We start from the raw sequence: 13,431 nt of genomic DNA on the forward strand, positions 1-13,431 counted from the left end.
CGCTTCTGTTCTCCCCTGCAGAGAATGCTTTCCGCGAACGTGAAAGGGAGTTCAATGTAATTTGCACAGGGACCTCTGAGTCAGCTCAGCGCTTGAAACGGAAGTTGAGCGGTAAAGTTAGTCGAGCCCAGTGGTCTCCCGACGACACCCTGCGGCGTTTACATATACCCATCTCGACACAACCCGCCTTGCAGGGTTCATGTCGACGCTGCTCTGGTTAGCTCAATTGGTAACGAGACTGCCGCTAACAGGCGGTGGTCTCGACTTCTCTTCTTGGAACAGGAGGAATTTTTGTTCAACAGCTAAAAATTGCTGGTGGTTTCGCACTGGTTAACCCTGGTCGAAAGCGAAAAGCTGCATCCCCCTGGTTACATCTGTGGTCCAGTTACTGGCGGTTTCCATAGATAGCCTGACTGACACACACAGGGTAGTAGGCATTTTTCTTTATTTGTTAAATATCTTGCTTTTTCCGAAACGACATTAAAGGCGCTGACACAAGATATTATATGTTTAACACAACTTCGTTGATATTTACAACTTTATTGTTGCTCGTTGTGTGCGGAGACCTGAAACCAAATGCGCTTAACGGCGCGCTAACACTGCAGATAATTTCAGAAAGCCAAATTGAAAAATAAATTGGTTTTGGGGGAGAATTGTGCAATGACACGCGCCATTTCTTTTTATTAAAATCTCGGAAGAGGCCAAACGCGTCCTCGAAGCGAAGCCGATAGAACGTACGTAACATGGAGATGATATGGATTCCAGCGCACGAGTCTACTGCAGGAAATGACGCTGCACACAAGCTTGCCCTATAGGTCTCTAGCCCTCTCGCATAGACATGAAAGATAGCTTTATTTCATAGCACGAGGTCACGGAACAGTAAAAGCTGAATAGGAGGGTCTATCCGCCGCCCGATTGTTCCCTCGGAAACGAGGAGGCAATTGCATGGAGAGGATTGCAAGGGGGAAATCATATAAGCCCCTTCTGGGTATGCATAACAACTTAGAAGAGAAAGAACACTATTGCATAACGTGTGGGGAGGGGGGCACTCTCGCCCACGAATTACGGGAATGTGCCGGCAGCCCGGCCGCCGAGCAAAATATGGAAGATCGACAAGAGAGTTCTGTATGTCACTTGTCATTATCTGCCCCCTTCGTAAAATTTCGCTTGCTAACAGCCTATTTCTATTTGTGTGTTAGGCAGACAGCAGCTTTTAATGAGGTCAGTTCTCTTAAAATCGTCCTCCAAGATAAAGCGCTTAATTGAACGTTTCCGGTGACAGCACGCTTATTATCTGTATTTTTTTCATTTTCCCGTAGCTTATCTTCCTTTCTGATTCATTGAGCACTTTATTTTGTTTCATTTGGTTCGCGTAGCTTTTCACTGTATTGACGAAAATGTCTGTCCGCCATGTTTTCTAAAAGCACCTCTGAATTGAATACGAAAGTACTGCTCTATTAACAGCACTTATTCCATTTATGCTCAGCAGGCAACTATATCTGCGCATGCAAACTTTATACCTGGTGGGTTAGTTAAACAGCCTCTTCTGTCATTGTTGCGAGTCTTGTGTCCTGTTTTCCAGTTACTGAAATAAAACTTAATAAGATTTGCATTGTCTCTATTTATTCGAGCTAAACTCGATCATCATAACAATGTCATAAATAACTGCTCGCTAACTCAGGGCCTCAAGAACAGCTCCCACACAAGGAGCTATAGCTGCATCTATAAATATACCGTTAAGACAATAAGATAGTATAGGGAGTTTGCACGAAAGCCGGCGGCGCTATGCATTCTGGGTAGTCCGCCATTTTGTCGTCCTTGGTAGCAGCCGACGCAGGAAGCGCACGTTGGTTTTTACGCTCGCGTAGTACGTGCGTGGCAACAGTGCTGGCGTTACGGTGTACTGTGCTGTTGTGGGCTGCACCAGCAGAACCCAAAGCAAAGCGCAGAAACTGAAGACAGGACAGGCCGACTGCCGGTTCTTCAAGATTCCAAAAATACGCCTGCACGAGTGCGAGAAAGCAAAGCAGCTTTCATATCGACGCCGACGCGAGTGGCTGGCACGTATTAACAGGAGTGAGACTGACGCCAATCCAGACAAGTATAAAGTCTGTGCACTCCACTTCGTTTCAGGTGCGTACAACGATTTCTTGGCTTACTGCGCGTTTGTTTTTTACTTCTGCACTCGCGCTTTACGCTTTGCAAAACAGGCACCTCACGACGCGTCTCTTCGTAGTTTTTCCTAAACATGCGCCTCGAATGTATTTGAAAGTTAGGAACTGCTGCCGAAAGTGATCACTCTTGGTCACACGCATACATTTATTTTCTAGGTCGGCCGTCTAAACTTTTCGACGATTCCAGCCCCGACTGGACCCCATCGCTGCATCTGGGTTATGCCTTAAAGAAACCAGATCAGTGCACGGGTGGTTCACCTGGGCGCAAATGACAACGGCGACGAAAGGAATTAGTACTTCACGAAAAAAACAGGTTTTATGTCCTTACCTGTGTTTTGAGTATCACTGTGTCGGCTACGACCGTTTTCATGCATGGCTCGCGTACCCATCCACTTGTGAGGAAGTTGTGCCCTTCCAAAGCTTTTCTGGCCTTAAGCTGCTGCCGAGTAACAAAACTAGTTCTCAGAACTAGAAATTCGTGAATATCGGCGATGTCGACGGGCGGCCACAAGTTGAAATCGACAGTGCAGTCATCCGCGCGTAGCGTGAATGGGTCCACGCCGCACTGTTTTGTTTTCTGCTCGTAGCGCGCCCGGTCTTTCGGGCACAGAGTCGACACGTAGGTCTCTGACGAAACTGCCGACATCTTTAAAGCACGCCGGGGCGGCAAATATGCAACCCCTTGTTAGTTTTGATGACTGCAGAAGACGATACGGCACTCGGACAAAAACACTGCTGCCTGGCCTGGGTGCGTCGGCTGCTAACAAGGACGACAAAATGGCGGACTACCTAGAATGCATAGCGCCGCCGGCTTTCGTGCAAACTCCCTATATGGGACTGTTTAAACGACAAAACTTTGAAATTCAACTCGACACGCAAGGCGAAGGCGAAGGAAAAAGACAACGATCACTGACTATATAATACTACATAGTCTGATACTGTGATCTTCCCTTCTTTCTTCGTCTGTCTCGTGCCCTGAACATCGAGGTGTTCGCTGATCGATTTTTCACACCAGAAATCATTCTGCTTTGGCATCCCGTTGCTGTTTTTAATTATAGCGTCATTGTTCAGTTGTCCAGCCATTTCAAAGAGGACTCGTATTTGGAGCATATGGGCTTTTCTGCAAGTTACGTGGCCAGTCAAGACCTAATTCGGCCCAGAGGCGAACCTCACGGAGCGAACGTACGACGTAACTGGACACCAGATCCGTGGCGACCCACGGGGCAGTTCTCCTCCTGTCAACAAACAATAAGCGGTAATGACGGTAGTAGGCGCAATGCCGAGCGTCTCTTTTTCGACAGTCCGTCGTGCGCTTGGTAGAAGAAAGGCTATTTTCCGAACACGTGTGTTGCAGCTAACTCATGAGCCATTTTTTAACGTAGTTTTAATCGAAAACGGTGGCGAAGGTGCTATGCGCATTCGTGGGACGTTACTGGAAATAAACCTTAATTACAGTACACTTTCTTCGCTTCAGAAGTTTTTGTCACGAGCTTGTGCACGTAACAGCCTATTTACGGATGTAATGATCACACGCTTTTGTTAAGAATATATAGTACGGATATTGGAGGTAAACTTATTACACAGGGAAAAGAACTGCAACCATTAAGATTTTTTAAATTTCAATTATTGATGTAGTTTAATCGCATAACCAATAGACATTGGAATGCAAATTCCTTATATCACGTATCATCTCGAAGAGAATAGTTCGTTTTTAAGCACCAGTAACGTATCGAAAGATTTGGAAGTTTTCGGGTAATACTTACAATAAAAACAGAATGCAATGGCGCAGTTTTGAAAATGAAAAGAATGGCGAAAGGGCGCTAAAAGTGCTCTCAGTGATTCAACACTGAAGGCGCGTGAGCCTCGGACGTTTCTGCGTTGGAAGTCTCGGGCGAGTAGTCGAAGCAAGCGAAGACAGGCGTACTTCAGAGAGCGCAGTAGACGCCGACGGTCGAAGAAGCCCCGGCCGATCAACGCTGTTGCTTCCCCACAAACAGGTCCTCCAAGGGGCGCTCGCCTCTGGTAGAGACTTCGTTGGGACTTGCAGGACCCTCGGACAGCGTGCCTACGGTAGCGCCTTCACGAGTCCCGGAGACCTCAGGGAGCTCTTTTGATGTCTGCGGCCAGTTGATTCAGGTGTTCCACCGGCTCAGGATGCACCTCTCCACCACGCTCAGTGACCTCGGCGAGAAGGGCCTGCGTAGCGCACAAGTGCTCGTCTTCAGTCTGACTCGCAGGTGATTCGGACAGCGACTGCTGGACAGGGGGGCTTTGGCGGTCGACGCTTCTTGCTTCCTCTTGGCGTCTTTTGCAGCTGTAGATGTGCGGGACGAAGTCACCAGGCGGGATGTCCTCCCGTCGGCAGTGGAAGCACATCTTCGGGTGGTGAGGACAGTTCTTCAAGTAGTGCTCCTCAAGGTGCCGAAGCTCACTGCTCTGCGTGCAGCCGTACCAGATGTTAGGGCAGTAGACGCGCAGAGTTCCCAGGTCCTTGGCGTTGAAGTCAAGTCTCGTGACGCCACGCATGCTGAACTTGGCATGGCCTTCGGGCGAAGTGCCTTCCCGTCTTTCCCTGCACTTGGCGGGGGCCTCTTTGATGGAAACGTCCAGGCAGCTGGCGCATACGGCATTGCCGCACGGAGCAAGATACTGGACCGGCAGCACGTCGTGGCACAAGCAACACACCCGCGCTTTGGGCAGTGGATCAAGGAAAGTGAGCCGGCGGCAGTCGACGAAGGAGTCGTATCCCCGCACGGTGTACCGATGTCCGAAATCTTGGGCCTGCAATTCCTGCGCAGGGGAACGGCATGAATGTGGGCATCAGCGATACTTGGAGCAGTGCCGCCATCCGAGCGTGAGGACGCAATGGTTCTAGTCGATCTCGTTCAGCATAATAATAGAACAAAAAAAGAGCTAACCTTTTCACAGATAAAGGTGTTTGGTTTGGTTGGTTTTATCGGGTTTAGCAATCCAAAGTGACGCAGGCTATGAAGGACGCCGCAGTGGAGGGCTCCGGTAATTTCTACCACCCGGTGTTCTTTGACATGCACTGACATTGCACAGTACATGGGCCTCCAGCTTTTCGCCTCCATCGAAATGTGCCCGCCGCGGCCAGCATCGACTGCGCGTCATACGGGCCGGCAGCCCAGAGCCATAACCACTGAGCCTCCGCGGCGGGTTACAGATAAAGATGCGTCTTACGAGTAATAGGCGTAGTAAAACATGCATAGAGCCTACCGACAGCAGTTCTCAGCTGCCACTTGAATATTTGCATTGCGTGCAAACATATTTTTGAACCCCTCTTGCCTTTAAAAAAGATGAAGGAACTAAAATTGGCGCACGGCTCGTGAAACCACAGATAGCTTTCGTTAACAATATTTCAAGACCGTTTCGGTATCTTCCTCGAAAGGAAATTTCAGTCCCGGCGGTCGACTGTAGCGCTCGACCACGTGGCATAGGCCGCGGGTTTGCGCCGTCGGCAAAACAGCCACAGTTCCACTTTCTATCGTAATAACCCGAATGCAGCGCGAGGGCCGACTTTGCAAACACGAAACAGGACAAAAAGAAAAGAAGTATAGCTCGATAGTAGGCTGATTAGCCAAAGAAAATTGCTTCCTTGTGGACAGCCATCACAGGAAGGCGATGACACGCGAGCCTTAACACAGTGCAGCAGTTTCTATCTGCTGTTATCGACGTAAGGGTTCAAGCGGTAACCGCCTGAGGCGATACTCCGCGATACGTCGCGGGATGACGCCGCCGTCGCCCATCGATGCCGCTGGCGCAAACCGCACGAAGCGACGGGACTCGGCGTCGGCTAGCGGCGCGTTTTCAGCGCTGCTCGATTGCGTTAATTAACGCGTAGAACAACGCTCTTAAGGCTTCATACAAGATAAAACACAATAAAAACATTAAAAAAATATATTTTGGTAATTTTATTTTTAGTCGACTACACAAAGTCACGTGACGCAGAAAAGCGCGCCCGAGGGACGCTGCGATGAGGCGCCAGGCGACATTCCGACGCTCTTGTGACGTATAGTGCGTGTAGGACATATCCCACAGCACCTTTTACTTTTGAACTTCATTAATGAGCCTTTCATTAAATTCTTGCATAGCTGCCATGGTGAGGGATGCATCGGCTTTTGCTGCGCTGAAAGGCCGCTGAAAAGAAAAATCGACTTTCGCGCGCAAAACGGATCGGAAGTAAGCATCCGCAAGGCCTACCGTCATTGGCCAAGTATATAGATGTCTCGATGGCTTAATATTTTTGGCTATAACTGCCGCAATGCTCTGCTTGGACCAGACGTTTACTGGCTGCTAGTCAGAAATGTAAGTCGCTATAGTGAGAACAGTACTACACTTTGCGTGAAAATTTCTTACGCTAAAGCACAGGGATTTCGTTGAGGCGCTTTGTGTTCACTCATGCCACACCCTACTCAAAAAATAAGTAGAAAGCGTCACAGCCGGGAGGAGGATTTAAAACCGCATCGCGCGAAGAGATCCGCTCCCCGCACCCGCTTTCCTTGATAACAGAGCACAATATCACGATACACGAGTGCCTAAATAACGCTTGCCTTTGCAGAATGAGTCGTGTGCAAAACTCTTCGCACTTGAAATGCGCCCGTTAGTCAGGAATACTCAGAGATGCTCGTTAAAAATAGTGACTCATATTTACTACACAAGCCATTCTACAGCAGTCACATAAACAGCTTAGAGATAAGGGCTCAGTACCGAACAAGAACTGTGCTGTCATGGTGGAACCATCACCTTCCCACGCTCTCGGTGTAATGACACCAGATGAATCGCAACGGCACTTAGCGGCATATCTATTCGTTGTCGTGGAGACATCTATGCAACAGCGCTTAAACGTTATACTTTACAGCAAAACTCATGACAACAGCATGAGAATGCGCCGGCGACGGACTGAAGGAGCTGATCAAACGATGTGGTTCCGCGTGCATATCCATCATTCACTACATCTCGGCGTCGATGTTGTGAAAAGGGCCAATACACCACTGGCCTTACCAGTCCGGTGAGTGCCGCCGCCCTTAAGGCTCTGCTAGCACTTTGAGACTGACATGCAGGAGTGTTGTCATTATTTCAGGAAGACCGCGAAATACGCACCTAAACGGAACGTGAAATACATTGATAGCTGCGTCCTCCTTCGCATGACTGCCTCGAATGCGCAGCTTTATCACGACTAACGAAGTATTAATGCGAAAGTATTTCTTGCCTCATGAGTGGCGTGTACAGAATTTGTCACCACGGGCTGTGGACACAGCGTGTCTTCATGAAATGTCGATCATCCGGTAAGACTGCATTTATGATTTGTAAGGATTAATAAGAATTTCATGGAAGGTATAAGTGGTAGAATTACTAACTAAAAACCATTTAAATAAGAATTCATATAATTTAGTTAAACAATCCGAGTAATTCATGATATTGGTGGATTAGAAGTAATCACTAGAGAATTGAGAAAACAATAAAATAATAATCAAGTAATCGATTAATATTAGAAGTAATTAATAATTGAAGGTATGCAATAAATATGTATTACATTGATCGATTAATTGAGGTATTCCTATTTTAAAAATTTTAACCAAGTAATTGTTAATTGTACAATATTATTTATTTGATCGAGCAATTACGTAATTAAATAAGTAATATCAATGATTATTACAATATTAAGTAACAGAGAAGGCAACGGTACTCGAAAGATGAGAAAACATAAGTGCACCTTCAATTTTTTTCACACCGACAGTGGGATTCGACATGTTTTGCTCCTTGAGCTTCATTATTTTTTCCTGCCTTTTCCTACTAAATGCAGTGGCAAGTGCATCACCGGCGCTAAAATGTGAAGCCTCTGACAGAGCTTTAACCGATGTGACAGCCGCTAAGAGAATCTTCACGGAGTCTTATTTATTGCTCCTTTTATGAAAGCTCTCAAGCTCTCGGCAGTTTCTGGACAACTTAACAAGTTGGTGACGTAGAGCGCGGTAGTCCTCGTTCAGTGCACGCTCTTTCATGTGGATTGAGCGTGATATAAATTTGAACTCCGCATGTTTTGAATAAATTCTGGATCCCCCTTTGATTTTGAAAAATTCTGAATCCGCTTGAGGCATTCTAAAGAAAAGTGACACTGCCGTAAGGCGCTAAGCTGCACCTCTATTTGTCTGAATCGAAGAGGTCAACTTCGGTGACCAACATAAGAGAAATTATGCGTGCAAGACATCGACCACTTTCTGAAATTACTTTATTCGGCCGGTTAGGTTTATCCCACGGGGAAAATAGCAGGGAAGAGTAGATTCTTGAGAACACAAAAAGGTCAGCACACGGCGACAAAAGAGTAGACTGAACAACGTTTCGACTGGACGACTTGCCGTTGGCGAAGACCCCTCGTCTTGCCACAGCACAGGTCAGCGGGCTGTTTTCCTCTGACCCCTTGTTGAAGCTTGTATTGTAATCCTAGCTGGCACACAAAGGGGCACATTTCGGTCGGGCAGCCCTATAGACTCACCAGCTGGTGTTTATCTCGTTGCAGAGGCACCGCACGTGGCGCGCGATGTAGCTACAGTCGAAGACCTTGAGCACCATCGGTGCACAGCGGACACCGGACACACGGAAGATGTCAGCGTGCTCGCTCTCGTGGAGCTTCACGCAGGTCTCAACACCGCTGCACAGTGGCACCAAGGCATATATCTTCGTCCTTCATACAGAGCAAACTTTCGCGGAAGCTAGCGCCATGACCTGCCAAAGGTACGAAGCCAATATACTCAAGATATCATTCAGGTGGCAATAGAGGAAGCCAGAGCTGGATTCAGCCAATTAGAGATCGAATGATTAAAGCAGCCCGGCCGTTAGATTTCTCCGGCACTTGCTCGTACCCGTGACATCACCCGTCTCGGTGGCCTTGTGTGCGAAAGCCAAGGTTTTCTGTCATCAAGGGCAGTTACTAAGCGCGAAGAATATGGAGTTTATAAAGAATTCGGGTGGAGGTTCGCTAATGTCAACTGCTTTTCCTTCCTATTCTGGTGCTGCCGGTTGTGAGTTAATATACAAAACTGGCATCGTGTGCAGCGGCATAATTATGCAATAAGTTAACGATCGCGAGTGATCGTCCGATTTTTGATTTTCTACAATTCGATGAAGACTTATTCAGAGCTGAGCCGACACCTTGGGCTCTCGAACAAGTAACTTCCCCGCACAAGGAACCCCGCTCAATACTGCTCATTTCTGGCTCAGTCTATATGCAGTAAGCCAAAGCTTTTCTGTAGAATCCCTTAAGTTCACAAGGAATGTTGGCATCAGGGAAGCGTCAGACATACATTATCACGAAAAACTTTTATCTTCCTTGAAACCCGGCCTATCTGTATAAAGAATTTGCTCCACCTCATCACCCAGCTAAAGCATGAAGTGCTATCTCGTGTAGGAGCACTCGCAAACTTTCTAGTTACTCAGGAGCAGTTGTTAACCTACTTCAGCTCGTCTGAGGAAATTTGGGTCCACATTGATGGTTGTCAGGATTGTTAACCTAGGCGCGCAATCAGAAGGCATGGAGTGTTTCTCTACTCGTGCCGCTCAAATGGTGAGGGGCTGATTTAGCTGGTTATTTATTCTTCAAAGTAGCTTCATTTCATAACGACACCAAAACGGTTAGACGAGAAAAGTGATGTAATCATGAACACAATTTGTGCTTTTGTTTTGCTGTCGCTGCGCTGCCAAAATAATTTTTCCAATTCGCCCAATTTGCCATCTGTAAGCAGTTTGATTTGTAGCTGGTGGTCAGATAAATAGTTGTTGAACATTGGTGGCTATGACGCTAGTCGTGCCCTAACTTCACTGAGAATAAAACGTAGTCCAATCAAGGGTTTCTTGAATTTCCGCCACCACTCTTCAAGCGCGAGTTTCGCTGGCTCCTATCATTTGGCGGCAGCAGTATGCGCATGAACTATGCCACGCTTTCAGCTTATGATATATCAAGCTGAGAGGGACGCTAACTGAAAAACTCAAACTATGCAAGAGGATAGATAATTCCCCGGGAACGCTACCGATGACTTTTCTATCGCGAAAGGTGTCTGCGTTGCTGAGAAAACAGCAAATGAAAATTCCGAAACACCTCCACGTTCGAAGCACCTCCAAAAAGAAACTGCCAAGAAGTTATTTTTATGCCGTCCTCTAAAGACCGGAAACGCGGCCGGAAATCGAAAACTCAAAAATTCATCTGCGGCAAAGTGGGATTGCAGGCCACCTTCGCCCCCCCCCCCCCCCCCCCCCCTCCCCGAACTATTTCGATGGGGCTCTTCAGTTCAGTTCAGTTTATTTCCTTGCATCACGTGCGTCTGCGTCACGATGCGACGTGCGCATACGGTAGAAATAGGCTCCGTTGCTGCGAAAGAAAATTACATGAAGTTACCGAGAGCAGCCGGAGACTGCAGAACAAACTGCTGATCGTGCTGATGCATGTGTACATCGGCGAGAATAACGCGAGCATGTGGTCTTGGGTGCATTGTTCGCGGTCGTGAAGTGCACACGAAATCTTCGAGGGATACTCAATAACATGCGAGCAGCAGCCGTGCTCTAACGTATTTTATTCAACATCACTTCTGAGTGAAACATTGCACGCGTATTTCCCATCAAGCAGCGCACAGTACTGTCGATGGTTGCATGCTTGTTGAATAACTATGCAGTATGATTGCAGAGAACGCTTGTGATTCACTTGCTGTGGAAGTTGTGACTTTTACGTCTGTGAATTGGTTCCTGTCAGTTGTAAGCGAAAACAAACCACGGTACGCAGCGCCCAACTGCAGTCTGCCGCCTGCTGGCTGTAGCGGTCGGAAGGGGATTAACGCACAATCATGACGAACACGCGTCAGCTGGTTCAACGTTTCTCACGCGGAAAATCCTGACTTGCGTGCCGGCGTCTCACAGTACTGCGTACTACATGATAACCAGCACTGGAAAACTTTTTTCTTTAATGAGCCAAATAAGAGGTGATGGTGCATGCATATGGTGCTTCTCGCGTATTTTTCAGCACATCTAAAAGCATATCCGCTTTTCCACTGCGCAGAAAACGTGGAAGTCCACACACTTGTGTAGCGCTTCACACGCGGTTGATGTGCATATGGCATGCCCGTAAAAGCATGAGCACGTACTAAAGGTAAAAAAATAAACAAACTCTGGAATTTCATAACGCCAGCAGCCTATGCAAAGTAGCCAGTTCGGCGGATGAAGGGGGAATCAAACCGCTTCGCAGGCCGCGTGTCTAGCACACACAGCGCGAATGCGTTGAGAGGGAGTGGTTCTGAACTTGCTGCGTAAACGGCTACTCGCTGTCCGAGTGCACAGAATATGAAGCGAAAGACTCAGCGCTCGTGTTTGCGATTAACCTTTCTCTCCGTCATCTTTTTGTGTTGTTTTGATTACGAGACTCTTCGTACGGCCGGTTAAGCTCACCGCGCTGCTTCTATCGTATTTCGACGGTAATTCCCCATCGAGACGGCGAAATAGTGTTGTTCTCAAAAAGTTCACGAATACGTCACTCGTCGCCGCTGCTCAAACATTTAAGTAGCAGCCCCACGTGCACCTCATTTTTACTCAATTTTTTGGTTTACAAAGATTATGAGTTGTAACATGACTTATCAGCAAACCCCAAAGTTATCAATCCAGCCTGGATTAGTATCCCTTTTTAGTGTCCCATTAATGTAAATGTTTGCGGTGTCTGAAATATAAAGAATGAAAACCTTTTGCTCCGCCACATGTTTACATGCAAGAACCACCCATAATAAAGAAAGTGGTTTAAGCGATTATGGCCAAGTTAACGTCCGAAATACGTTTCTGTTTCTATCGTAGTCTCAAACGGTTCAGTTGCGGGCATAAGTCATTGCTTTGTTGTGCCACAGCACACTAAGTTTCGCTACAGCACACGACGTTTCACTAGAGCGCGAAAACTAATGCCAAACCTAACAAAGAAAAAGTACCTCAAAAACTTGGTTGCTTTTGAAAGTATCGTTAGAAAGAGCAGACGAATGCGATCATCAGGAACATTTTTTTACATTGCTGAACTAGTTTTTGTTTTGAGTTTAGACTTTCGACATTTCCAACATGAGGGACCTGACTGAATCTAATCCGTTTTACTATAGCGTATAGTTTTCAATGCATTCTTCACAAGAGATTATGACGACATATTAGGGACAAACTTTCAACGGAAAGTGGAAGGGAGGATGGCAGCAAGGCATAGCTAAAAGCATTTCATGCTCTTAAAGATAGAACAGCAACCCTTCTTGCTGCGGCCACTGTATGGATGATAACTCGACAGACAGTTTGAGAAGCATGTATCGCAAACAAAAAAGCAGGGACCACCTCCGCTGTAGTTATTACTACTGGAAAGTAAGCTAGGTGCTATACGAGCAGCCTCAAACAATCTTGTGTCTTTGGGGTCTTTCCTGGCCGCAACACGCGCTGCGATTTTCACACTTGATCCTTCAGCCCTGGTACATCTTGCGCATGCGCTTAATGAAACTGATGTTATCACTTAGCTTTAAATATTGTTTCTTTCGGTTTATTATGCATCTGTACCCATACGGATGTGTCTGGTTTGTACAATCGCTACTCATTCCCGGTTGTGTCGACTTTGTGTCTCTGTGTGTGCACTCTTAGCTGTCTCAAAAAAGGGCGACTGCCCGAACTTCTTCAAGCCCTTTGCCCTCTTAACCAACTCACAGTTCCTGCAGGATCTCGGAGAAGGCGACAGCCTCCGGCTGCCTGCAGGCCTTCAGCAGCTGCTCGAACACGTCCTGCGAATGACGGGGTGCCCGAAGCGGCTCTACCGGCGATACGAAGCACGGGGCGACAGCAGCTGCCGCGGAGCACCAAGCGTTTTGTTGGTGCTGGTCGAATGAACAGGCACCGAGAACCTCTTCCGATGGGCACTTGTTCTCAGGCAAAGCCAAGTAGGCAGTGTCCTCCGAGAGACCGCTGTTGTTCACATGCGACAACTCTGCGAGAGTGTATCGGGAACACCCTGAGTTCACAAAACAGTTACACATTGTTGACAGCCAACGTTGGAGTAGATTTCAGTTACAGAGCTATTACTCGTTACTATTCACTTGGATAATAAAACAAAAACTGATGCGTAATGATACAAATTATTATTTTAAATTGTTAAATGGGCAAAGCAAAATAGACGAAAAACTTCCTTCAGTGGGCCAGCGCGCATGAAGCCACATTTTAATCCGACAGATGCTCAACTCTAGAGTCTCGA

At 47.1% G+C, this 13,431-nt stretch overlaps 1 protein-coding gene across 1 annotated transcript; it reads right to left on the reverse strand.

The window, feature by feature from the left end:
* Positions 1-4,110: 4,110 nt before the first annotated feature.
* On the reverse strand, positions 4,111-12,974 carry LOC144106524 (uncharacterized). The gene is made up of 2 exons (XM_077639372.1): positions 12,891-12,974; positions 4,111-4,964 (listed from the first exon to the last, which is right to left on the reverse strand). Exon 2 carries the CDS (start codon positions 4,698-4,700, stop codon positions 4,272-4,274), a length of 429 nt encoding a protein of 142 aa, XP_077495498.1. The 5' UTR covers positions 4,701-4,964; positions 12,891-12,974; the 3' UTR covers positions 4,111-4,271.
* Between the last annotated feature and the right edge of the window lie 457 nt (positions 12,975-13,431).

The sequence above is a fragment of the Amblyomma americanum genome, chromosome 1, assembly GCF_052857255.1.
Source record: "Amblyomma americanum isolate KBUSLIRL-KWMA chromosome 1, ASM5285725v1, whole genome shotgun sequence".
Lineage (NCBI taxonomy): Eukaryota > Metazoa > Arthropoda > Arachnida > Ixodida > Ixodidae > Amblyomma > Amblyomma americanum.